Here is a 27,119-nt window from a genome sequence, read left to right as displayed (position 1 = left end):
GGAGGGAGTAAGAACAAGGGAGAAAAATAGGAAGAGACTTGCTAGGCTGTCAAAATACAAGTGAACTGCAGATGACAAATGAAGGTGGAAGGAAAAGGAAGAATAGGGAAAAATAGTGCCCTAATGTAGCTCGTTTGTGGGGTATTGACGTCATTGAGACAATGACTTAAAAAATAAGAGTGTCTTGCTAGAAGAGCTGGCCACGGGTCACTGAATTCCAGCACAGCCCCTATATTCTAACTATGTAGAAGGCCCATTCAAGCTTCAGATAAACTCGTATGGCCGTTACTTCAAGCTCTGCAGTGGGCAGGTGGGTGGGAAGGAAGTCATGTTCCAAAGAGAACAGCATTTGCAAAGGGCCTGCATCAGGAGTAGCATGGACATTTCAGGAGCTGAAATAAGGCCGGGGGAAGGTGGGGGCAGTAAGCATGAGAAAGGCTGGCCAGGCCTCAGGGCCCCAGCAAGGATTTGGGGCCTTGCCCCCAGCAGACATGGGACACCACTAGAGGACAAGCGGGCAAGTGGTGTGGTCAGGGTCCCACTCTCCCAGGTCCCTCTGCTGCTGAGTGGAGAAGGAATGAGGAAAGGTGGGTTCAGTGGATGGAGGGGCACTGGTCAGCAGGTGTGCTGGCCACTGGGCCATTCCCTCAGCTCTCCTTTCTTTCTCTGCACTGTGAGGCTGACCTGCAAAATGTTGTCTGTGCTGTGAGCTGGCCTGGACAGATCACTACAGTTCCCAGACTATTTTACCCATTGGGCTTTTGGCAAGATTCCAGCGGGCTGCACTACCATTCCTACTATGCCTGCTCTGTTGAGTTTTTATCATCAATAGATGTTGAATTTTGTCATGTGCTTTCCCTGCCTCTACTGAGATGATCATGACTTGTTATCCTTCATCTTGTTAATGTGGTGTGTCACCCTGTTCGATTTGCAGATGTTGAACCATCCTTGCATCCTTGGAATTAATCCCACTTGATCATGGTGTGTGATCCTCTTAATGTATTGTTGAATTTGTTTTGTTAATATTTTATTTATGGATTTTGCATCTGTATTTCATCAGAGATATTGTCCTGTAGCTTTCTTTTCTTGTGGCGTCCTTGTCTGACTGGTATCAAGATAATGCTGGCCTTGTAAGATGAGTTTGGAAGTGTTCCCCCCTCTTCTGTTTATGGAAGTTTGAGAAGGATTGGTAGTGATTCTTAGGATGTTTGGTAGAACTCATCTGATCCTGGGCATTTCTTTGTTGGGAGGTGTTTGTTTACTGGTTCAGTCTCCTTACTTATTGGCATCTTCAGATTTTCTCTTTCATCACGGTTCAAGCTCCGTCAGTTGGATGTTTCCAGGAATTTACCCTTTTTCTTGGTAGTCATTTTGTTGGCAAATAATTGTTTGTAGTTGTTTCTTAGGACCTGTTGTATTTCTGTGGCAGTAGTCATGTCTTCTTTTTCATTTCTGATTTTATTTATTTAAGTTTTTTTTTTCTTGGTAAGCCTAGCCAAAGGTTTATCTGTTTTATTTATCTTTTCAAAAAAAAAAAACAAAACCAGCTCTTGGTTTCATTTATCTTTTCTATTGTCTTTTCAGTCTCTATTTCATCCGTTCTGATCTTTATTATTCCCTTCCTTCTGCTAGCTTTGGCCTTCATTTATGCCTCTTTTTTCTAGTTTCTTGAGTTGTAAAGTCAGGCTGTTTATTTGAGATCTTCCGTCTTACTGCAAGCATTCTTCACCGTAAGAAGGCCTCGTAGAACCCTGTTCTACGTCCCACACATTTTGGTGTGTTACATTTCCAGCTTCACTTGTCTCAGGTATTTTTTTATTTCTTCTTTGACCCATTGGTTGTTCAGGAGCATATCACTTAATCTCCATATATTTGTGAATGTTCAAGTTTTCTTCTTATAATGGATTTCTAGTTTCATACCATTGTGGTCGGAAAAGATGCGTGATATGATCTCGGTCTTCTTGAATTTATTAAGATTTGTCATGTGATCTGTCCTGTCATGTGATCCGTCCTGGAGAATGTTCCATGGGCGCTTGAGGAAAATGTGTATTCTGCTGCTACGGGGTGGAAAGTCCTTCATGTATCTGTTAGGTCCTTCTGGTCTCTGCTGTTATTATAGTCCTGTCTTTTTCTCCCTTCAGATGTGTTGATATTTGTTTATGTATTTAGGGGCTCCTATGTTGGATGCATAAATATTTACAAATGTTATATCCTCTTGATGAACTGACCTCTTTATTATTATATAATCATCTTTTTTTGTCTCTTGTTAACAATCTTTGCCTTAAAGTCTGTTTTGTCTAACATCAGTTTATCTACCTCTGGTTTCCCTTTTCATGGACTATCTTTCTTCATCCCTTCACTTTAAGTCTGTTGGTGTCGTCAGTGCTGAAGTGAGTCTCTTGTAGGCTGCATGGAGTTGGGCATTGTTGGGTTTTTTCCCTATCCGTTCAGCCACCTGTGTCTTTGATCAGAGATTTTAGTCCATTTACATTTAAAGTAATTACTGATAAGTATGGGCTTCATTTTGCCATTTAGTAAATTATTTTCTGGCTGTTTGGCGATTCCTTTGTTCCTTTCCCTTTCTTTCCTCCTCTGTGATTTGATGATTTTCTATAGTGGTGTGCCTACATTTCTTTCTCTTTCTCTTTTGTGTACATATTATAGGCTTTTGCTTTGTGGTTACTATTAGGCTTACATGAAATACCATATGTTTAGAACAGCCTGTTTCAAGCTGATAAAAACTTTGAATGTGTACTAAAGCTCTACATTTTTGTACTGCCTTCCTCATTTTATCTTTCTGATGTCAATACTTTCCATAAAACTAACTCTAAGACATTGTGTACTTAGATTTGTATTAAGCTGTTGGCAAATATTTTTTTCCAAAAATTTAGAGAAATAAATATACTTGTGGTGAGAAGTATAGTCTCATCTTAAAGTTGTTGGAATACAACAGTTTTTCACCAGTTGATTTGTTTTACCTGTGAAGAGTTGGTGTCTGTCAACAACTTCACTAGAAAGAGTAATTCAGGGTTCTGGCATCTCCAGACGAATTTGCATGTACTCTAGAAACCTGTGGGCTCAGCAGTCAGAAGAATCAGTTTGGTTGCACAAATTACCATGAGCTCACTCAGTCATTCTCCAGAAGACATTGGGTTTATTTCTCTGCAGGAAAGAAAGGTGATACTGAATCAAGGTTGAGATTTTGAATCATGGCAGCTCCTCTCTCATTTCTCCCATGAGAAATGTCTTTTCTCTACATTGGGGAGAATTCCTATGGGATAACAAAAGTGTAACTAGCTTATAATATTATTTAAATAGAATAAATATTGTTATTTATTAAAAACAATATATAGGGATAGCTAGAATAATTGGGAAATCCCATGAAAACCTCATTTTATCCATTGGTTTAAAATATCTCATCAAAAAAGTTTGTATCAGAGTTGACTGATATCATTTTGCAATCCATCAATCATTTAATTCCCTACCTTTGGTAAATTTTCGAATGAATAGTAAAATATCTGAAATCAGGAAGTAAAGAAGCAGAAGCACAAACTGTCAGCTCTTGAACATAGAGTCCTAGACGTGGGTGTCTGGTTGGCAGGACCGTCTGGGCCCGTAAGGAAGAGACAGTAACACTGTTGCCAAAACAGGACCTGGAGGAATGATGGGTGCAGACACTCTGCAGCTTAGTTAAGGTAAAACACAGGGAAGGATGCAGCCGTTACCTGGGCTTGCCCTGTAGCTTGGAAGCCCGTATCACACCCTCACTGACGAGTAACGTTTAGGTTTTGGGACTTACTGGTGGCATGTCCTGGAGCTTAAATTATTTTCTCTGATCTCCGTTTTCAGTCCTTTAAAACGAGGTTCACAACAGTACCTTCCTCACTGGTCTGTTGTGAGCATTACGTGAGAGTGTTGTGTGCGGTCTCAGCATGGTGGCGAGCATAAGGGGAACCTTCAAGGTCTCCCATGGCCCCTAACACTTCTCACCTGAAGTTATTGCCACTACTCCTTTGTTAGGGTGGCTCTCCACAACTCCTTCACCGTCTGACATAACAGTTTTTCTAATTTTTCATCTGTCCTCTCATTCCCATGGTGATTTCAGGGCACCATGGAAGTCCACATCCTGTGCATGGCATGGAGGCCATCGTGGGAAACGGGGGTACTGTTGCTTCTCCTGTGGGCTTCCCATCAAGTGAGTGGTGTGAATGCTTTAGATTTTCTCCTGTTTTGCTACTTTAGTAGGTCCCTAGGGGCATCTGACTTCACAACGATTCCGCAGTCGTGTTAACATGTTGCTGTGCTTCAGAAAGGAAAAGCGTCAGAGCAGATAGCATCTAGCTTTTGCGAACCCTCTCAGCCGCTAGATGTCGAGGCAGGCGGTGAGGGCCGAGCCGCCGGCACGGCTTGCGTCTCTCCCTCCACGGCAGTATCAGGCATCCCGGTGATCAGGGTGTCACCGACACACAGATGAAATTGCATGTGCCATATCCGTCCATTGATTTTTGAGATTAACTCCCAACTGCTTTCTAAGGAAGTTCAGACCATGAAATGACAGATGATGGCCATGTATTTTAAAAATAAAATAGAAATAACTGCATGCTCATTTTGAGCACAATCAGCACCATCTTATTGGTCTAACTATTGACTGGACCCGCTATTGTTGTAAGCCATTTGTGCTTGGTGCTCCAGCCCAGACAGCGAGCCGTGGGAGGGGGGGTGCACTGCGGGAGGGGCTGCGGCACCCGTCAGGCAGCTGGTGTGATCAGGGGTCTCCTTGTGGAGGCAGGAGGGTTCCTACACGTATCCTGACGGATTTCATCATTATCTTTAAGGCCGTTTTAAATAATCATGCTGCAGATACAAGTGTTAACTGTATGCATTGTGGGGTGAAGGACCGTAGGGTCATTAGACACTCATGAGGCCTAAGCGGGGCTGGGACTCATGATAAAGCCTCTGGGTTCCCCATCACCTAATGTCACCCTTTGGTTTAAAACAGGCTTGAGCACAGAGTTCATGGAATCTGGTAGTAAACTTGGTTGGGAAGCTGGTTTAGGTCCAGCATGGGACAGTAGGTTCTGGAGGTACAAAAAAGGATGAGATGTGGTTTGTGCCCTCACCGAATGTGCACTTTGGAGACAGGAAGAGGGTTAAAACATGTGAAATCGTTAAGAGAGCTTCCGTAATAGGTGGTGGCCTCGGGGCTTCTACATCAAAGCAGAGGGAGTTTTAGAAAAAGGAGGGAGCCACGCGGGCCCACTGGTTAGAATGTGGGAGGCCTGGTTGGTGGGCAGGATGAGGGGAGGAAACACTTTGTGGCATTGTGAGTGTGGGGCACATGAGGGAGGGGTGGCCGGGCAGGCAGGGGGCTCTGGGAGTGTCGATCCAGGAGTGCACGTCATCACTACAACCCTCGCTGGTTTTAGTGCCAGTGCTCCTCTTGGTGAGCACGTCGGCGTGTGTGGACATGTACAACTCTTCCACTGTCTCAAGCACACACAGGTGTGTGTGTGTGTGTGTACACCTGGGGAGTCTCCTGTGTCTGCAAGGTGTGTGTGTGCACACCTGGGGAGTCGGTGGTGTCTCCTGATGCCTCCTGTCCCAGGTCATGTGGATTCACTTTGCAGGGCTCCAGCTCCGAGTCCATTCGCAGAGCACAGGGCTGGAGGGAGACCAGTGTTTGTGGCCCCACAGTCACAGGGAGGCCCCTGCACGTCTCCTGCTGGCAGCGTCCTCCAAAGGGGCGCAGAAACATTTGCAGGCGAAGCACGTCCTGAGTGAACGCCTGCCGACCCTCCCATGAAGGACCAGAACAGCAAGTTGGGTGGGGCCGCAGGGGCATCTCAGTGCATGCAGCATCAAACAGAACTTCATTTTTCCTACTCCTCACCTGGTAATTGTCACCTGAGGGCCCATTTTCCTAGACTGAGCTGTCATTCCCGCTCTGGGCTGCGTGCCTGATGCCGCCCCTTCAAATGAAGCCCCTCGCTTGGCCATGTACACGTATTCCTGTCATCTGTTCAAACTCTCGGAGATAGAAGGGTGCTAGGCTGAGACCCTGTGCTCTGTTACTCTGAGCACACCTGTGCTCAGGTACAGGACGGGGCCTTGCGTCACCTCCGTCCCGAGGATTTGCAGGGATGTTCTGTGGTCACACGGGACATTCGGGGGTGTGGGTGGGAAGGGGGTAGAGTGGAGTGTGGGCAGTCACACTTGCGGGGGCCACCACACAGGTGCATTTCCAGGGTGTCTGCCCAGTGCCCGGGGGCACGTTCTGGCAGCCGGGACCCCCTCTGCACAGACAGGATTTCTCTGGGCGGCCCCTTTGAGCTGTTTCTTTCAGGCGCGTTCCGCTTGCCCATCCCCCGGTGGACCGTGCTGGCTCCTCTCTTCGTGGGAAAAGCAACCCAGTGGCTCCTGCCTTTCTCACTGGGGTCTACTGTCTGGTGCGTTAAATTTGCACGTTCTGTTCTACTTTCTGGAATTCTAGTGTTCTAAGTACACTAGCTCTATAAACAATTCGTATTCACCCTATGAATTTTTTGACGACTAGCAGACTACTTCCTTGGTCCCACTGTTTCCTCCACACTTTGATGCCTTGGTAGATAACATGTTCACCCACTTGTCATCTGTTCGGGTTGAGCAACTCTAGCTCTGGTCTCCGACTGTGGCGTCCCCTCCTGGCTCACATGAGTGACCCTGAGCACGACCTCACTCATCTCTGTTGTAGATCGAGGAGCAGCACCCCAAGTGCAACACCTCAGGCCCTGCTGTCTCTCGGGGATCATCAAGGCCATGTTTGTGGGGGCTTCCCTTGACGCTGCCTTTCGGACCCTTGCCCTCCCCAGCGCCCACTGCAGGCTGGAGCCTGGGCGCCAAACAGGCCCCTTCTTGGGGAATAGGCATTGGAAATGGGCGGGAAAGGAAGACAGCAGGTCCTCCTGGTTGAAGGGCAAGCGATTGCCTTTTGATTGTGAAATTACACAGAAAACTACCCTGAGAAGCCACTGACAGAGAGCACACCAGGCCCCTCCCTTGAGAGAGGGTTGAACAGGGGCATGTTCTTGCGGGTCTGGGGAGGAGCTCGGATTGGTTTCCACACACGGCCCCGCCAGGAGAGGTGTTGCCATGAGGCTGGAATCAGGCTGTTAGTAATAGAGTCTGGGGCTGGAGAGCTGTTCAGGGTTCGAGGGGCTTTTATGCCCATTGTCCTTGATTTACACAGTAACTCTTGTCAGCTAGGTGGGACTCCTTTAATAACTTACGTTTTAATGATTTTCAGCGTGAGACGTTTTGACATCTTCCTGTGTATTCACACATTTGTTCCGTTCACACACACATCACATCTGCTCGTGTCTGTGTGCGGAGCAGCTGGTGCCGTGGCCGAAGCCCACACCCACAAGGCAAAAGCCTGACCGCCGCCCTGGGCCACACAGGAGCCTGCGGCTGGGTCATGCTGGTGGCACCGGCGGGGGCAGACGAGCTGCCCCATCCAGGCCTCACCTGGCTGCACTCATCCGCCTGCCCTAGGAGGCTGGCAGGGAAGCACCGAGCAGGGAGCCCCCAGGCTGGCTGCAGGTGCGGTGGGGGCCGGCGTCGGGCTCCGCTGTCCCGGGTGCTGGGAGTCCAGGGGAGTGCCGGGGCGGGGCCCAAGGAGGCGGGGTCTGTGCCCTTGGTGGGGGTCTGTGAAGCAGGAATGTGTCCTGGCTGGGGTCTGGCCTGGGGCACATGGGCTGCGTAGGTCAGGGCGGCTCTGGTTCGCTGTAGGCCTCACCCCGTCACTCGCGTCGGCAGATGCTGGTTGTCCGCCCGCCTGCGCTGCATCTGGGGGGCCTGGTTACAGGAAGAGTGGCCATCTGAGAGCCACGGGGGCAGGGGCACCAGAGCTCTGCCACGAGGGCCTCCAAGCACCTGCTGCGTTGCTGGCACCCACGTCCTGGATTAGGGCTTTGTGCGGCTGTGGTTCTTTGTCCAGATCTGACTTGTAGTGAACACACCTTCCTGGTGTTGCTGCTCTCCTCTTCCTGAGTCTGCACACAGCACCATGGCCTTTCCCCAGCGTGGCTCGAGGTCCCTGCACACTTGGTTTAGACACAGGCCTTCTTGGGGCTCTGGGCTGGCTGATGAAAGGCGAGCTCCAGCCTGCAGCTCCGGGTGGACAGGCAGGGAGTAATGATGAAGACACAAAGGTTCCAGGTGGACCCCTTCCCCCGTCGGTGTCTCACCTCCTCGTGGGCCCAAGTGTGGGCTCTGCAAGATGCCTGGGGGATTTCTAAGTCAGGTCGAGTGACGAGGTAAAAGGGTGCACTTTCACACCACGCGCACACACTGACCTGAAAATGTGTTCTAATTTACAGCATAATGTGAACAGCCCCTGTGTTAGGAGGCTTGTAGGACTTGTCTTTCCTTCCTGGAAGGGTCCCCAGCCCTGGGCATCTCACTCTTGCCTGGGAAGCAGGATGGAGGGCCAAAGGTCCTGATCGCAGACCCGCATCAGGCCTCTCCTTTCTCACTTTAGGGCAGAACAGCACCCTGCAGGTTGGCAAGAGATCTAGAACAACGGGTGAGGCATGGGGAGCAGGCCTGGCTGTGGGTAGAGAGCCTCCTGCAGAAACCGGTGTCCCTAGGAAGAAGTCCAGTTCCTGTCCCCACTGACAGAAGGTGGTGGGGGGCGGCTTGGTGCCGTGGCTCATTACCAGCCTTCCCTTAGAGGACGGGAGTGTCCGTCCTGCTGTGGCTGCACGTGCATGGGACACCCCAGGACAGTTGTGGGGCAAGCCGGCAACTCCTGACCCCAGCCCGCTTCTCCATCTCTAACTGAGGCCTCCAAGGGCCCTCGACTCCTCCTTGCTGGCTCTGTCCCCCCGGATTCCTGCTTTAGCCATTCTCTGAAGGCTGCTCTCCCCAGCTGCTCCCAGCTCAGATGCTCAGTGTGGGCTCTGTCTGTCATGATGTGTCCACAGGAGAATTCCCGAATTTCCTTCCCATGCTTCTGCATCTCGCATGCTCCTGGGTCACCTCCTGGTGCCATGACACACCCATCGCCTCTGAGCCCAAGCCTGCAGGCCCCCCCTGCACCCTCCTGCCCAGTCCTGGTGTTGCTGGATCCTGGTTGGCTCCTGCTTGCACCCTGCACCCCATTGGCTCTTGGAGCCGCGGGGACTCTGGATGCTTCCCGACTCACCCCTGTGCATGTCCTCCTCCTACGGGGACTCTGGCGACATTGGATTCGGAACCACCCTGATGCCCTCCTCTTAGCATATGACGGTCAGCAGTGACTTCTTCCCACGTAAGGTCACATTCTGAGGTTCTGGATTTAGGACTGAACATGTGAAGCTTGGGTGACACACTTCAATCCACAACAGTGCCCATGTGCCGCTCGAATGCAGGCCCCAGGAAGGCAGGGCCCGGTCTGTTTGTTGCTGCACCTACTGTCTCCTGTCACCTTGGCCAAGGGCACGAGAGGTTGGCCAGGACAACGGTGGTTGCTGTGCAGCAGCTTTTATATGACAACAGAACGGAATATTCTCTGAAACTCTGCTAACAGGGTTTCACAGGCGGGCGTGACTTATGCAGCCGTGTGCTGGGATTCAGGACTGGTCGTTGCAGCTGTGAGCCGCACGGTTACGGTGGAGCCGGGCCTCCCGCGGGCCTGGGGCGCGTCATCCCGGAGCACCCCTGCCCCTCCCAGGGGGTTGCTGCGCGCAGCCCCTCTGGTCTCCGTGTTTACCTTCAGATGTGTCCCGTTCACATCTCTCTCATGGCACATCACTCATTTTAGAAACAAGCCCATTTAAAAATGTGTTTCCTTTGTACATTTGACGCCCATCCTGAAACTCGATTTTCAGCCTCTGCTTTTCCGCCTCCCGTCTTTTCTCTCTCCTTCCTGTGTTGTGCCCTCCCCTCCCACCCCCCCATTATATTTTTTATTGAAGGCTGAGTTGAGCCGTCGCTGCATCACGGGCCCATCACGCTTCTAACAATTCCATTTGCACTGTATTGTTTGTCTCATTGCTGGGAAATCCAGGTGATTCATCATGCCTGAAGAAGCACCTGATCCCGGCTGCCCTGAGAGCCTGGTCACTATGTGACAGGAATGCCACAGGCGCTGAGGTGGGGGCATGGGGGACGCGCAGCTTCTCAAGTGTTGATGAGTTCCATTTTGTAACGCTGCCCCCCGCTCTCCTCAACAGCCCCCTGAGCCCAGAGAAGGGGAAGGAGCTGATGGAGAGCATCGCGCGGCTCCTGGAGGTGCCGATGAGTGTCTTCCCAGACATCGCGTGAGTGCCGGGTGCGGGATCCGGGGCTTTTAGTCTCCACTCACATCAGGTTCCATTTCATAATTGGTTTGCAAGGGAAAGAACTGTGTGCTTGGGGTTCTTGTTAATTATATCAGAGAGAAACAGTTCAGGAGAGAGACGGAAGGAAAATTCCAGGTGGGTTTGGTAAGTTATTTAAGTGCAGCTGAAACTGGACTGTAATTGTGAGAATTATAATCTCCTGGAAGGACAGGGCCCACTGGGGCCACAGTGCTCAGCCCTGCTGCACCTAGAATTGCCTGGGGGGCTCTAGAACATTCCGGTGCCTGGGCCCCACCCCACTGCAGATGAGTCCGAGCCCAGGGATGGTGCGTGTCCGTGAAAAGTCAGCACTTAGGGAGTGCCTCCAGCATGCACACCCTGCCACGTACTTGCTGCACCACGTCCCCCGAGCACGACCAGCCTCTCTCGTCATCAGGGGAGAGGCTGGAGGCAGATTCGGTGGCACTGGAGACTGGGGGGAGGTCCGGACATGGAGGTCAGTCCAGAAAGTCGTCTAGGGACGATCAGTGGTGTGCTGTGAGCCACTCAGGCCTGGAAATAAGAGGCTCAGCCGAGCTATCTGTTTACACAAACGGCTGGCCCGGGGCCTTCAGTCCTGGAAATACAGTTTGACCGTCGGCAAGTCTTGCCACTCGGTGGGGCTGTCCAAGCTCTTTCCCTACGGCTGTTAACTCATTTGGAAGTTCATCACCCTTTATTTTGAGTAGAAAGGAGCCAGAAGTTGGGAGAGAGGGCCCAGGCCGAGTCCTAGTCCTAACAGTAAGCCCGGATTCACTTCCTTGGGCTCCTTGCCGCTGACGACAGTGCAGCCCGTCTCTCCGACAAATGAGGGCTCTTGTATCATCTCTGCCCCAGCAAAAGGGACCATCTACAAGACGCAGCTTTTCTTTCCTTTCCTTTCTTTTTTTTTTTTTTAAGATTTTATTTATTCATTTGACAGAGAGAGAGGGAACACAAGCAGGGGGAGCTTCAGGCAGAGGGAGAGGGAGAAGCAGGCTCCCCGCTGAGCAGGAAGCCCAACCTGGGGCTCGATCCCAGGACCCTGGGATCATGGCCTGAGCTGAAGGCAGACGCTTAACCAACTGAGCCTCCCAGGCGCCCCAAGACGCAGCTTTTCATTCAACAAATGTTTACAGGACACTGTGCCAAGGTGGAGCAGAGAGCATGACATTCCATCAGAAATGGGCACAGAGCAGAGCTGGAAAAGGTCAGGCAGCCCTAGTTCACGTGGAAACAAGGGGCCAGAGGCTGTGAGGTCTGGAGAGCAGGTGCCCGGCTGCCTCCAGGCAGGAGGGACTGCGTGCCCCATGCGAACAGGCAGGGCAGCTCGGGTGGGCCCCAAGGCCCTTGTGAGGAGTATGACGTTCCTTCCATGGGCTGGCAGGCTACCAGAGACTTTACATCAGGAGAGCATGTTTCTATTATAAGGGACACAGGTGGAGGCCCAAGTGCCTTGGGGCCACTGAGGTTTCTAGATGAGTGTTGGTGGTCCCAACCCCATGCCAGGTGGGGTTTCAGCCTTGGAGAGGTAGTCATGAGTGTGGGCAAGAGCTGAGAGATTGGGAGACACCCATGTGTGACTGCGTCATTGCCTGGTCAGTTGAGCCACATGCCAGCCCTGTGGGAGCAGCTTTTATTCCAACCTGTCATTTAGACGCCTTTGAGAACTGTCCTTTGTCTGAGCACATCCCCCCCCATGCAGGACTCCATGCCAGGTGCATGCAGGCGTCTATGCCCGTCCGTATGTGACCCTGCGGAAGGGGCATGGCTGCTGGACTCGGGGGCTCAGCGTGAACACAGGAGGCCCCCCTAGGCCCTTTGCCCAGGGCATGCGTCTCGGGTGCAGTTAAGCAGGTCGCTCGCAGAGAGAGCCAGTCCTGACCTGGTGGCGCCGACCATTCCCTTCAGAGAAGCAGAGGGAAATGCCCGGTATGCCTGCACCCCACACATGACTAGTCATCTGCAGTCTTCACCTCCGGACCCCGAGGGCGGGGCTCACAGTGGTCCCTGACACGTTCACGTCAGGCACCCAGCGCAGGACTTGCGGAGTGCGGGCAGCACCCATGCCATGCCCACCAGCCAGGGCGGGGGGCAGTCCTCGCCCCTCCATCCACAAGTAGGAGACACTGAATGTAGCCCCCGAAATTCATCTGCTGGTGCCAGGGACATGTTGCTGTTGAGGGAGTGAGTGAATGAATGAGTGCCTCCTTCATCAGAGGGGAAAATGTTCCGGGAGCAATCGGAAGGCAGTAAACAACAGCTCCCCTCACATCTCCACGGGGAGCTCCCAGGAGGGGCCGGGGTGGCCTGAGCTTTCGGAGGATGTTCACACAGCTCAGGCCCGTTATTGAGAACATTAGACAAAAAAGTAATCACACGGAGAGGCTTCAGAGTAAAACGTGGCCTGGCCCCACTGGTGACTGTATTTATGGAATTTTCATTATTTCCCCCTGCGCTCTGGGGTGAGTGAGCGCCAAATAGAAGGCAGAGGTCCCCGCACACGGAGGCCTTGTGCTTCCTGGAGACTCGGCCCCCTGCCACTGCTTGCTTGTTGGAAGTCGGGGTGTGTGTGCCTCGTGACCTGGGCTCCGTGCTGCTGGGACAGCGGGGTTTGGGAGGAGGGGTGTCCTCAGGACAGGGGAGAGCCTCAGGAACCGCGTGGAGCTCTCCAGGCCGAGGTGGGTCAGGTGGGTGTGACCCAGAGTCCACCGCCGAGGAGGGGAGCTGCCCTTGGGCCAGGCTGGAAGCCCCCATGGCGGCCTGCCGCATCGCCCACCCCCAGGGGCAGGCCCCGCACATGAGCCCACTGAACGCTGTAGGACTGAGCCTTTCACACAACTGGCGGCCACTGACCACGTGTCCACGACTTTTCTAGCAGCGAGAAGTCTCTTGTTGAAGGAAGGTGTCTCCCAGAGAGAACGGGACACGGGTGTCCAAGGTCAACAAGCATGTTTAGCCCATCTTCGGTCCCCTGTCCCACGGTTTCTGCATTGCCCACCTGTCGCCTCCCTCTCTCCACATCCTCAGCCAGGCCCATCCGCCTCCAAGAGTCTCAGGGCAGCGGTGGGAGGCCCAGAGGCCAGGGCGGGGCAAGGCAGGCTTCCGACAGGAGAGGCTTCTGGTGCGGGCTGGGGCTGGGGGTGTCAGGACTGGAGGGGCTTGGGTCTGGGCGAGGGGCATCTTCTGGAGAGGGGCATCTGGTGGGAGGGGTGTCTGGTTGGGGGAAGTCTGATGGGAGGGGTGTCAGGACTGGAGGGGCTTCTGGTGCCGTGGTGTCCATGTCGGAGCTGTCTGGTGGGGGAGCGGTGTCCGGTGTGGGGGGGTGTCTGGCAGGAGGGGTGTCTGGTGGGGGGCTGTCTGGTGGGAGGTGTTAGTGTGGGGGGTGTCTGGTGGGGGGCTGCTGATAGGAGGGGAGTCTGGTGGGGCGCGTCCGGTGTGGGGGGCATCTGATGGGAGGTGTCCAGTGGGCGGGGGGCCCGGGGGCAGGGGCATCCTGTGCGGACAGACGTCTGGTGGGAGCCAGCTGCACTCTCTCTGTCCCTGGTCTCTACCTCGGGTCTGTGGCTTACCCGTCTCAGCCCTTCCCACCTGCACCCCTGTCACATCTGAGGAGGATTCGGGCACAGAGGGTTTCTGGGGAGCACTTTCTGGCTGAGCTGGTGGCCATACCAAAGCTTTTGTAAATGTCTTTTGCCACAGTCTCTTCCCTGGTCAGAAAACTGGGGGCTTCTGATGTGGAGCCAAACGTGACACCACCAGCCTCTGTTTAAGCCGGTGAGAGTCTGGTCCGGAGCTCTCCAGCGAGCCCAACACTCCAGAAGGTCCTTCCCCGCTGCCTCGCCTGGCTGGAGGTGTCCCCAGTCTCCCCTGCTCCTAATGCAGCTCATGCTTCCAATCTAAAGCTGGTCCTCGTGGTGCCAGAGCCCCCCGTCCTGCTGGTTAGTGTTGTCCCCACACGTCTGGGTCCTGAGGTGCTGTGTGCGAGCGCGCACAAGCCTGTGCTGTGTTGTACACGTGTGCACTGGGTGCCCAGCACCATGGTGGCACACTGAGCGCGTGCGCCCACTGGACAGACGGACGTGGGCAGTGGAGGCCGCGGCAGGGGGCAGCTGCGTGGCCAGCACTTGGCTGTGTGTCTAGGAGCACGTTCTCAGGGCTGCTCATTGTTCCAGGAGAGGAAGAGAGGCCGCGGCCGCGCAAGCCGGCGTCTTCAGAGCTTGTCTGCGTTTTTATGGAAGTACCCGTTATACTTAATATGTTTTGTTAATGGTTATGTAGCTGTCAAGTAAATTCCATTATTTCTTATTACATCATTAGAGACCATTAAAACGGCATTAGCATGCTGATGTGATTATGCCAACAGACACACAACGACCTCAGTTACGATTTTATAACCTAATCACGGCTGTCCACAGTGGTGCTGATCGATGCGCAGGCTGCTCCCTCCGGGGCCGTCGGTGGGCGGTGCTCGGGGACCCACCATACACAAGGAGACCCTGTGGTCAGGTGGGGGCCGGCGTCCGCGCTCCTCCTGAGGGGTTCCAGCTGAGCCTTCGGATCAGCCCCGAGAAGGCTCAGATCAGCTGAGGGCACTGTGGGAGGACAGCCTAATTCTGTGATCAATCTTCCTGAGTTCTCCTGATGCAAGAAGCAGTTTCGTTTCCCATCTGTGTGATTTACGGAATTGATGAAAATACAGTGTTCTTGTTTTTCAACACGGTTGCTGAAGATGCAGTGGTGGGAACTCACAACCCTGACACTTCTCATTAGTGCCTTCTTGTATGGGGCCAGGGGGGCGTGGTGCCCAGCCCAGGTTGGTCCCGTGAGTCCCAGGGATGTGAGGCCCACATTGTCCCCCCTTCCTATGCCTGACACCCCGCCCATCCCCACCCCTCTTTCCATTTGTGAGAGAATTCGTGGGTGTTTCAGTTTCGTAGGGCAGAACTGTGGTTATTGGGCTCCTGTCTTGTCTCTCTGATTTATGAAGACATTAAAGAGGAAGTTGAAGTCGGACACAGGGTCAGAATGGCCTTCGCCTCGCTGGGTTGGCCCCTTAGGCTTGCAGCCCAAGTGATGACAGAGCTATGGGTAATTTGGGGAATGGGCCAGGGCATTGCGATTAACAGTGACAGAGATTATGCTTGGGATAAGCAAACATCACTCACAGCCAAGAGCCTCCAGCAGTCAGACCCGGAGCCCTACGGGGGGCCCCAGTGGATGGTGATTGCACCCCTGCTTGATGTGTCCACTGCCTGCAAGCTCTGGGGTTCACAGGGTGATGCTGTCACCTTGCTCCACCTGGGTCCGGGATTTTCTCAGTGATGCCACCTTACAAGGACAGAAGGAAGGGCCTCCTGTCTTCTCAGAGCAGGAGCACTGGCCGTGGCCTACACAGGCCTTACACACACTGTAAGATTGCCAGGGTCCCGTGGAGTGGCTGGAGATAGCGACGCTGTGCACCCAAGGATGTGTCACGAGGTGACAACTGCCGCAGCCCTGTCTTTAGACTGAAAATGAGACCGTGGGAAGGGTGCTGCCGGGGTGTTCATGAGTGACAGTTCTGCTTGAGTGACAGAGGGCCCTTTCTCTTTTAAGTAAATCCCTGTGCTTTGGGTGAGGTGTTTATATTTAAAGTATCGGTTGAGCCCCTTCCTATTGAGAAATGACAGCTTAGGAGCAGAGTTGAAATACTTGGCCTTTCTAAGCCTGTTTCCCTACCTGCAGAATGTGGACGGTCAGGGTGTGCTCTGGGACCCTGCTCTGAGGAGGCCCCTACAAACTGCATAACTGGTTCTAAGGCTGACGGGATCTCCGTGAGGATCCTGTGCGTCATGTCCCATAGCCAGGAGCTTCGGCCCTGCCCGCTGTGTAAGCGTCCGGCTTGGCCGGTGGTGCGTAGACCATTGTGCTACCATTATTTTTGTTGTTATTAATCTACTCTAACACCAAACGATGAATAGGTTCGATTGTCAAGAATATCCCAGTCAGTTCCTTTCCCCAGGCTTGCACGGACGCTTCGAGTGTGAAGCGTTGGGTGGATGGTGGAATTATGTGTTGGACTGGACGGCTCGGTATCTAGGGCTTTCTTAGAGAGACTGCGGTTCCTCGGAATGGTCCTTTGATCCGGAAGAGTGTGTCTTCATCTCTCCCAGGAGACGATACTCTCCTTGAAGGCGGGGATTGGCCTCCTCTTTCTCCGTGGTGCGTCTTCAGTACCTAGGTTGGTGTCAGGCACGTAGCAGGTGCTCGGTATTTGCTCAGTGACTGAGTGAGTGAATGAATCGATCAATGTGGCCTGAGTTTGTGCCATCTTTCCGCCGCCCTAAGACATTGGGCAAACTCCCGAGGCGCGCCTTGCCTCCGTTTGCTCATCTGTAGGATGGGCGTCATGGCACCTGCCCTGGAACTATTGTAGGAGTCACTCGGTACAGGGTGGTGCTCCACATATAACACACTATGAAAATAATAAAATGTTGTTTAAACCAAGAAATATCTAAACACATGAAAAAAGTTGTACTGAAATAAAACTAAGTACTGTGGTAAAATATATATTTTATTTATTGCCTGTGCTGTGAATACTAGTTATCTCTGCCCAGCTTCATCCTTATTTTTCTCAGGAGAACAAAGTAGAACTCATTTTCACTCTCCTGCCTTTTTCTGAGTCAGAGATGCTCCTGGCATGCTAATGTCCGCAGGACTGTGGCGTGGGCAAGTCAGGACGTTTTACTCAGGAGCCGTCCCCACAAGAAAGCTTTAACATCCAGCAGGAGGCCTTCCCCCTCACACATGGGCACTAAAATCCATAAGGAAGGGCCAGAGAAGACTACAATGTGGCTGGAATTGAGGGGTGCCGTGACTCCTCCCTGCGTGGAAACCAGCCCCCGTGTGTTCGTGGTGTCATGTTGTGGGTTATGACGGATGGATGTGTGATGTCCAAAGAAGCAAAGCGGAGTGAGCCTCAGAGCCAGGGATGCTAAGGTTCAGGATGGAGCGCCGTTGTCGGGAAACTCCCGGGGGGAGGCTCCTGTCCAGCTCTCGGCAGCACTGAACGGGCGTTGGCCTGGTCCTCTGAGGCTTCCAGACAAAGCCTTGGTCCAGATTTTCAGGGGCTGCTTTTGTTTCTCAGTTTGTCACTAATAATTCAGTTATTTGTTTGTTTGTTTCATTCATTAATCCTTAAAGCACCGTGCGAGTCCAAGGACAATGGGAGATAGGTCTCCGGTGGCCCTGGGGCCTTCCAGGCACCCCTGGTCCTTACGGCTCCGGCTGCCCCCCCACCCCGGGCTGGTAGAGCACAGGCTTCTTGTGACCAAACACATCATCTCTCAGTTCTAACTGGAAAACAATAAATTGTCCTGGGGATTGAGAACTAAGCAAATAGTTTAAAAGTGCCAAGTCAAAACATAAATATGGAATCATCTGTTTTCTTCCGAATAGTCCATGGGAAGAGAGAGGAGTGCAAAGTAAGGCATTCCCTAATGACAGAGAGGAGCTCCCAAATTGCACATAATCACACAGTACTTGCAAATAAGAGGCGATCTGTACAGTAAAGCAGTTGCTCAACCCTTTAAGAAAATAGAGCGTCATCAGTGTTGTGTTTTGGTGAAGCCTCATGTTAAATTACCGTGCGATAACTCTGTAAGCCTCCATTTCCTCACACAGATAGGAGACAGCTCATTCTCTCAGTCCCTCTTCTCTGTCAGCCCTCAACTCAGATACTGTGGAAAGTTACTGCCTAATGTTTGGGAGGCAGGAATATACAGTTGTGCAGAAAATATGGTAATGGAAAGTATGCTTTAGGAATATATGTGTGCACCATTTTGCTATTTCATGGAATTCTAGAGTTTTGTGATTTGACACAGAGGGGATGAGGCATGCAAAGATGTAGCAGCCAGATATGGACTCATTTTTCTGTTGGCTTTCTCTTGGCAGCTTGGGTTAGGGACTTCTCAGAGTTAGGGACAGCTAAGGAAGATGACTAGGAGGGAGCTGGTGGTCCTCAGAAACAGTTCAGGGTCCGTGCCGGTTCTAGGGAAAGAGTGTGAACACCATAGTTCTGGAGCCTGTAGCCAGGAGGGGATGCTGGGCGAGGCAGTGTACAGACTGCCTGATCACGGATGGTGCTGAACAAGCTCTCACGGACAAGCCAGGAATCACTTTTCCAGCCGTGGCATCTCTTCTAAAACTGGACCACTGGGGGCTTGTCCTTAAAACTCCCTGTGTTTTGACTTATTCATCTGTAAAATGAGGCATGGAGGCATGGTCCGAGGAATTGCTTCAGCTCTACATTAGCACACCCTCCTGTCTGTGTTCTCTTGAAGCCAGCTGGGCCTCTCCCGCACTTCAGCCGGGAGGCGAGCCGAGGGGCTGGTTTAGGAAGCCCCTTAGAACCATGTGTGCAAATAAAGAATCTTCTTGCTCTTCCTTGGCCTCAGTTTATGGTCAGTCAGACACAGCAAGTCTCCTAAATGGTTTTATTTGGTAACTTTGGGTCCTTTATTAGCATTTTGGCTTTTTTAAATTAATAACGAGTAAGGTACAGAACGAGCAATTCACCAAATGTATAGCCCGCAGATGAGAAAAGTTAATATAGAAAGATTCTTAAGCAAGTCATAGATAGGATTTTGAGAAAATGTCTTTTTTTTTTTTTTTAAAGATTTTATTTATTTGACAGAGACGAGAGAGGAACACAAGCAGGGGGAGTGGGAGAGGGAGAAGCAGGCTTCCCGCGGAGCAGGGAGCCCGGTGTGGGGCTCGATCCCAGGACCCTGGGATCACGACCTGAGCCGAAGGCAGACGCTCACCCACTGAGCCCCCCAGGCGCCCCACTTTGCAGTCTTCTTGCCCGTTCCCCCAAGGTTGAGAGGATCTAGTCCGAGCCTTGTCTCTATTTAAATTTAAATACAAAGGGCTGTTTAGCCCGTGTTTATAAGGAAAATTACAGTCATATTTGTTGTTTTCACTGTAGACCTTAAAGGTTGGCCTGATACAAATAATCCTGTGTCATGTATAATCTATTACTATACAGGAGAAACACTACCCAGATTAGGTCAACGAAGCGGAATCCTCAATCGGTGGGGATTTTTGTGTTCTATGTTTTGGACCTGGTGTTAAATAACAAGAAAAATAAGATCTCGTCAGGGAGTCGCTTCCTTCCCCATATTCTCCACTGAAATATCGGTCTGAGCACAGGCTGAGTTCAGTGTCTTATAACTCGTGCGATTAGAGTGTCATGCATGAAAATTAATGTGCGGAAGATCACCTCGAGACACATGATTATTAAGAAGACTCATCTGTCAGCATACTGATATTATAAAGGCAGAACTTTAGATTATCGGAAAATGACTTCAGTGATAAATGTAGAAGAAAAGGATTTCTAAAGAGTCCCCATTTAAAGAAAAGACCAAGTAGGCAAAGCTCTCGCCCCAGCACGTGGATTAGTGGGGGTTCTGTTTGTTCCATCAACTTGATAGGGTGGGGAAATTCCAGAAAACCAGCAATAGGTCAATATTAAAATGCTAGAAGTTACTTTTGTTCTTTGTTAGAAGTTACTGTGATAAAGAACGAGTAATCAGTATTATGACTGATGTGTGATCATATATATTATGTTATAAATATGTAATCACATGTTATATTATCAATACCTAAACATAACCTAGAGTTAGATTGTAATTAATAGTAAATGGCAAGTAGAAACATTGAATTTTACAGGGCTCAGGACCACTTGGAATTCTCTTTAAAACGGAGATGGCTCCAGCTGGAATGATGGTGATGAGACCCCCCCTTCATGGGTGTGCACATGTACGGTTTGCTTGAAGTGGTTAAAGGAAATTTAAAATCAGTGAATACCGCAAGATCTCAGGGAGGTATCTTTTCCTATTATTTCCAACCTGATGGGGAATCGATTCCTAACAATAGTGTGTGGTTTTATTCTCCTAATACGGTCTCCAGGAGGGGCCATTGGAGCATTTCTCGTGGGACCCACGTGCTCACTGGGGTTTCCTAGGCTGAGACCGTGAAGATGTCTCTTGCTACAGGAGGAAGGATTTGCATCTGGGCAGGTGGGTCCCACCTGGTGGCATTTCTTCCACCGTAAATAGGCGTCTTGTCACAGTAAGTGAATTGGACTGCCAGAAAGTCTGTGGTCCTGCAGGAACACGGAGTCAAGTGACTTGTGCGCTCTCAGAGCACAGCACCTCACCATAGGTAGGGTACGGTGCTCTTGCCCGGTCTGCCTGTGATGACCCCGCACAGACTGATCATGAGCTTGCCATCCTAGAGCCATGGGGTCCGGAGAGAAGTGGCTGATCTTGCCCCTTGTGTCCACCACGTGGTTCCAGACAGAGCAGGACTGGCTCGGTCCTGAGGCGGCACGGTGTGCAGAAGCCCTGTGAGCCCACAGAGGCCTGAGAGCGTGGGCCTACGGCAGAGACTGGAGGGGTAGCTGACTGCTCCAGATGGTCGGGGCAGAGGATGATGGGTCGGCCCTCCCCAGATATGCATTATCATCCCACTTCGCAGGTTCAAAAGTGTTATCTGCTGATACCACACAGCAAGGAAGGACAGGTGCGCAAGTGGGTCTCAAGCCCCTTAAAGTCTAATGCCCAGGCTCTTTCTACAATATTAAATTGTAAAATGTGACAAGAACAATAAGGTCATTTATTGTATGTGAATGTGCTTAACACAGACACTAGAAAACACAGTAGACCCTCATTATTAGTGATTCCGCATTGCAAGTTTATTTGTAACCCTGAAATCAATACAGCACTTCCATGGTCACTCGAAGACCAGTGCAGAGGGAGAAAAATTTGAGTGCCTCACGTGCATGTTCCCAGCTGAGCTTGAACAATGCATTCTTGTTTCAGCCCACACTGTAAACACATGCTTGTCCCTGTTCACGACTACATTCTCCACGTCTTTGTGCTTTTTGTTGGTGATTTTGCTGTTTGAAACAGCCCCGTGCGAACGTAGAACGTGTAGCGTTCCTACCTGCAAGAAGACTGGGCTGGGCCTTCTGCAGAAGTGCTGTTGTAGAAAAGCTACAGTTCTAGAGGTGGTGAGTTCAATGTTCCCGGAGCAGTAATGTCTGTCAATAAGGTGTCTTTAAACGGAAGCACACATAAAACAAGGTGTACGTAGACCGGTTGGTGAAGATGTGACCGGAGGCTGGCAGAGCCAGCCTTGTGCTTCCCTGGGAGCCTTGGTCCAATGTCCTTAAATGCACATTGTGTTGACCTTACAAGACATAACTCTGCAAATAACAAAAATGTACCGTAGTGTGTTTCCAACAATTGCTGGTTGAATCTGAACGAGAATCTGAAAGCCAAAGCACAGGATAAGTATCCCTGTTTTGTAATGAAACATAGATATTCCCTTGTAACTTGAGGTTCATCTTTCTTTGTTTCAGTAATTTCTTCCTAACCTAAACAACAATTTTTTTGTATCAATAGAGTTGGAATGTTGTGCTCTGCATGAGAAACTCTCATTATTTATTAATGAGTGGCTTTCTCAAAGGAAAAAGAAAAAGATTTCTCCCTGCCAACTCTAATATTAGATGTTATATTTGCTTCTCAGAGACTCTGCAAGGCTATAGGCGTCTGTTTTATTTTTTAGTTTCTGATTAAACATAGAAATCCCCCTTTCTGTGCCAGCATTATGCGTATGGGACTGTGTTCCCCAAGCAGAGCTGAACAAGACGGTGAGTTCAGGCCAGGCGCCCTGGTCTAGCAGGAAGACGATGGTAGCCCCTGGCGTCCCGCCCCCACCCTGTAACCCGTTTGTATCCTGCACAGCCCGAGCTATTGGGGTGCAGGGAGCCCTGCTGACTGAGGATGGGAGGTGGGCATCCTCCCCATAGCCGAGTTCCCAGCTGCGGCCCAGGGCCAGCCTTGCGCGCAGGCTTTCTGCGGATGGCTGTGGCAGGCCGCAGGGTTCACCTGGGGGAAAGACTGAGGAGCAGGTGACTGACAGGAGGCGGTCTCGGGAGGGTCTTGCCGGCCTCCTCAGTCTCCAGCCTTCCCCACAGGAGCCCTGGCTGAGCCCCGGCAGAGCACAGGGAAGCTTTAGGGCGCACCCTCCCAGTGGAGAACACGGGGCCTCGCAGTGGTCCGTAGCCCTGCAGAGAACCACAGCACCTAGACAGGCACAGTGTGTCTGTGGCGTTAACCTGTCCTGGACAGAAGCTGGTAGCGAGCACATGTCTGGAGTGTTCCCTTAGGGGCCGACAGCAACGCTGGGCTGAGACACCTTCCCAGAGCGCGAGGCCTGGGGGGACAGGGAGCCACCGTGGCACCTCGTGGTGGGGCCCGTGCCATGTCCTGAGGCCGCGTCTATGTGTCCTGAGGTTTGGAGGCTCTCAGGCAGGTGCAGGAGGGCTGGTATTGTTGCCGCTCCAGGCTTTGGAGAGGATGCCGCACCGATCCTCGCTCTCCCGCTGGGAGGGGACGGGGGTCCACGCGGCGGCCGAGGGGCTGGCCTGAGGGTCTGCTGCTGCCGTGAAGGTTCATAGGAGGTGGCCGTTTGCCTCAGAGTTCACCCTCCTCCTCCTCCTTCTTCTTTTTTTTAAAGATTTTTATTTATTAGAGAGACAGAGTGAACACAGCAGGGAGAGGGGAGAGGGAGACGCAGACTCTCCCTGAAGAACAGGGAGCCCGATGCGGGGCTCGATCCCAGGACCCTGGGATCATGACCTGAGCTGAAGGCAGACGCCCAGCGACTGAGCCCCCCAGGCGCCCCAGAGTTCATCCTTCTTAACGCCCTCGGTAGCTTGGGTTGGAGCAGCCGCTGAGTCCCTTACCCAGCGGTAGCATCAGGCACAGCCCAGCCTCTGGTGCCTGGTCCCCCAGCACCGCTCCCCCGACTCGCTGAGGCAGTATCCATCCTGGGCTCTTCAGTCTGTTTCTTGCCACTCCTTTCTCCCCCCTCACATAGAAGGCCGCTGATCGCAGTCTCTGAATTTTAGCTGAGCATCTCCTGTGTGCATGCCTGTGCCACCGGGTGGCCCGGGACCAGACCCTGAGCCGGCTTCAGGCTGCCCTGCTGGAATCCCTCCACCAGGGAGTCAGGTAGGGTGCACCTGCTCCTCGGCTGCCCTCCGTGGAATATGGGAACCCCAAAAGTCCAGAGAGGAGCACGCCAAAGGGCTCGCGGCGGGAGACATCATTCTGTGGGGACTTAGGTGCACTCATGCCTGCCCTCACCCGCAAATACTGTTTGACCAGAGACAGCCAGGCCTGTCCACCAGGCTCACCTTGTTACTCTCTCTACCAAGACTTGTGTTTGCAAGGGAGAGTCCACTGTCTGGACAAATGTCCACAGTGATGGGCATTTGCTCAAAGGGCAGGGTGGGCAAGGCATTCCTTCAGCAGTCAACCCCCAAGTCATTTCTGCACAAATCTGGTAACTACCTCATCCCTGTACACAGAACAGAAGAGAGAGGGTGACAGTTTGCAATATGTTGCTTTATATGACTCAGAGCAACGTGATGCACATAAAAAATAGCAGCAGAAGGACTGAGTTCCAACAGTCCCCCAACAGGGTACTTCGTCCGCAAATTTCTAGTGTTAAGCTGGCATATTAAGGGAGAAGGCCCATTTCGCATGGGCAGCCTCCCCCACATATTGCTCACCTGCACTGGAGGAGACCCAGCAGAGTGAGGGGGAAGCACTCCGGGCATTTCCCAGTGCTGCATTAAATGTATCCCTGTATCTAATGTTTTAAATATTTTGTCTCCACACACTATTTGCAAACAGCCCTGTGCTCAGAAGGACCAGTGTTTATTGCAAGTAAACACAATAGACTAATATTAATTCCAAGGATCACAAAGCAGAAAAGGGGAAGGAAATGAGTCTCGGGCTGACGTCATTGAGAGAATTGGCCTTTTGAGGTGGTTCCTGTGGGTTCCTTTGGGTGGTGCTTCTGCTCTGGTGGATCGAGTGCTCTTGCAGACGTTTATCAGAGAAATCCTTGTTTGGTTTGGGGATCTGACCCTGAGTAGAGGCCCGGGGGCCCGGCTGCGCTCGTTCAAGGAGCTTCTCGCTTTAGACGCTCCCGGTGGGAAGCTCAGTGCTCCTGGCACAGCCGGCCCTGCACGTGCAGCGGGGTGCCCCAGCCGGAAGGACAAGGTGGTGCTTGGCAGAGGGGCAGCAGGGTCTCTGGTGCTGTGGGGACTTGTGTGGAGGACAAGGACTGTGGCCTCTGCTCACCTACCCGCCCTTCCCTCCCTCGTGTCCCCGGGCGCTGCCCAGCACGGGCCTCATCGGGTATTGGCTTCACAGAGCCGCTGCTGCGGCAAAGTCAGAGCCTCTTGGCCGGAACATGCCTCCCCGTTGTGCAGCCGAGTGACCTGAGGCCAGCGAGGTTAAAGGCTTAGCAGAGGTGGCACAGAGTGACACGTAGAGTTGCAGCTGTGAGGTCTGGATGGAGACTTCCGTGCCCCACGTTGGAGCAGGCGTTGGGGAAGAGCAGGTCTGCGTCCCTGGCGTGGCACCGGCTTGGACTGCTGACCCTCTCTGATCTGCTCTGTAAACAGGTTTTCCTTCCGTCGCAGATTCCTGTGAGCCCGAGAGGTAACGGGCCGGGTGCCTGGGCCAGGCTGGGCGGCGCGGGGGCGTGCGGTGTAGACCTCAGCGACAGCGAGGCCGGCACTCGGGAGTGCTTTCCGTGTCCGAGGCGCGTTCCCAGGGTCAGGCGCGTCCCTTGCTGGCTGGACGGTGACGCGTGGCATCTCTTGCTGGCTCTATGGGTTCGGGGGGCAGATGAGCTGCATTCTTCTCCATGACTTGGGTGAGCGAGGAACCAGGAAGACCTGCAGCGTCTTTAGAGAAAACTCTTGGCACCTGAGGGAGGATTAGGTCTAGGGGATCCATCTGCCTGGGAATTCTCAGATGTTTAGATTAGATTAGCAATGTCACAAAACCCACACATAACCCTGAAGTCCTGTTAAGACCTGTTATTGGTGCCCCTTCGGTGGCAGGTGAAGCCTATTCATGGTAGGAAGGACCCTCTCTCAGTAGAGAAGACGGTTGTGCTCAGTGTCATGACTCAGTCACGGCTGTGAGTCTGTCACCCCCCACATGTGTGGGGCGCTGGCAGAAACACCCCACACACCCTCAAAGAGCCAGCCACACTCGGGAAGCTATGAATGTCCTGTAAGGTAATCAGCGTGCTAGATACCATGTGTTCCTGCACCTGCCGAAGATCTCAGGGAAGGGTCTGCTGCGCTCAGAGTGTGGATGGTGGGCTCAGACCAAGAGGGACTCCGAGAGGCGGTAAAGCCGGGGAGACGGGGGGCAGGAAAACCGATTTGTGTGAGGGCACAGACAACCATTGCTCCAGGGGCAGACCTTCCAGCAGGAACGGAAGGGGAGCGGCCTGGCTGGGCGGCTTCAGACACAGGCCTGGAGAGCCAGCGTGGGCCCTTAGACTCGGTGGAGAGTGGGCAGGTCTGGAGGGTGCCCCTGGAGACGTGCCGGGCCAGGACGTGAGCGGGGCTCCAACTGGGGCAGTGGGAACCCAGAGGGAGGATCAACGTGGCGGCATTTTCAGGGAGTTTCAGCAGAGTTTTATGACCATGTGGACATTCCTGGTACAAAGGCATTGAAGAGAAAGCTACAGGTGGGTCGTGCCTGCCTCCCAGAGCTGTGGGTGCAGTGCCAGGGGCTGACTGGAGGAGGCGTCCTTGGGCCTGAGGCGCAGCTGAGGCTTCCGCGGGAGGTGCCCTGCAGCAGTGGTGGTAGCCCTGCCGCGGCCAAGGACTGTCCATCTGCAGGGCCTCACGCAGTGGGCTATAGCCCATGGCCAAGTGAGCCAGGCGTTCCCATGAGGACCAGACCAGAGCGGGGACCGCGGTGTCCTGTCTGAATGCACAGGGAGTCCGGAGGCTCGGAGCGGGCCTGGCCAGGGTCACAGGAGGGGCAGGAGTGGCCGCCTCTGCATGGACGAGCGCCGGAAGGCGGGGAGCAAGAGATGAGATGTGGAGGGATGGCGCGTTTTCTTAGGGCAGTTCTCTTCTGGCTGTGGTTCCACCAGTTTTGAGGCGGCCCTTACAGTCTTCACGTGGCTCTTGTTGAGCATGGCCTCGTCACTCATTCAGACCCCTGGCAAACACTGAGAAGGTGATAGACTAGGTGGGAGGGCTGTCAGCTGGGGGTAGCCGGGTTAGAACAGCGGGAAGCTGGCATCCTGCATGGGAAGGGGGCAGCTTGAGAAGTGGCGGGCGGGCATCCCCTGTGGCTCACCACCTGGGATTCCCCGGAAGGAACTGTTGAAGGCCCTGGCGTCCTGGGTTTCCTCAGCACTGGAATGTAGCAGGTGCACATGATAGGAGGTGTCCCTGCACACACAGGAGGGTCTAGCAGGTGACACAAGGGGTGGTTTTGCTCTTGGTGGTGTTAGTTTGGCAGTTGAATCCATGCATGTTGGTAAGATTCTGGACCGAGGGAGGACAGTGGAGTGCAGAGCCTGTCACAGATAATGGTAGGAGCCCCCAGTGATCACCAGGAAGGACAGCTCTCCCGCCAGGTGCACCTCTGGGACCTGCGAGGCATAGCAGCGTCTGTGCTGGGGGAGGGAGAAGAACACACCCCCGCCCTGCAAGCTACATGGTGTCCTGCACGCTCTGTGGCGCCAGCTCCAGACTCTGCCCTTGCATTTGCAAGAGGGAGAGCGGAAGAAGAAATGGGATCGCTCTTTCCAAGGGGAGTCCAGGCCACTGGAGCCAGGAGCCTGGGGACCTAGGAGAGAAGTCCTGCCCTCCCCTCCCCCCTCCCCCCCCCCCCCCTCCCCCCCCCCCCCCCC

The 27,119-nt window shown here is 52.8% G+C and overlaps 1 protein-coding gene across 5 annotated transcripts in view; it reads left to right on the top strand.

The window, feature by feature from the left end:
• The window catches only part of PTPRN2 (protein tyrosine phosphatase receptor type N2), an 822,430-nt gene that overhangs the window by 371,393 nt on the left and 423,918 nt on the right, over positions 1 to 27,119 (top strand). For 4 of the 5 annotated variants that reach the window (XM_025859126.2, XM_073888924.1, XM_025859128.2 and 1 more), the window contains one exon: positions 10,194 to 10,280. The exons of the other annotated variant lie outside the window; for it this stretch is intronic. In XM_025859126.2, the coding sequence (XP_025714911.2) occupies positions 10,194 to 10,280 (87 nt within the window). The remainder of the gene's footprint in view (positions 1 to 10,193; positions 10,281 to 27,119) is intronic. 5 annotated transcript variants of the gene reach the window in all.

The sequence above is a fragment of the Callorhinus ursinus genome, unplaced genomic scaffold (assembly GCF_003265705.2).
Source record: "Callorhinus ursinus isolate GAN/ISIS: 27379988/994484 unplaced genomic scaffold, GSC_fseal_2.0 scaffold99, whole genome shotgun sequence".
Lineage (NCBI taxonomy): Eukaryota > Metazoa > Chordata > Mammalia > Carnivora > Otariidae > Callorhinus > Callorhinus ursinus.
The sequence above is the reverse complement of the archived record's forward strand: the minus strand, read 5'-3'. Positions and strand labels throughout refer to the sequence as shown.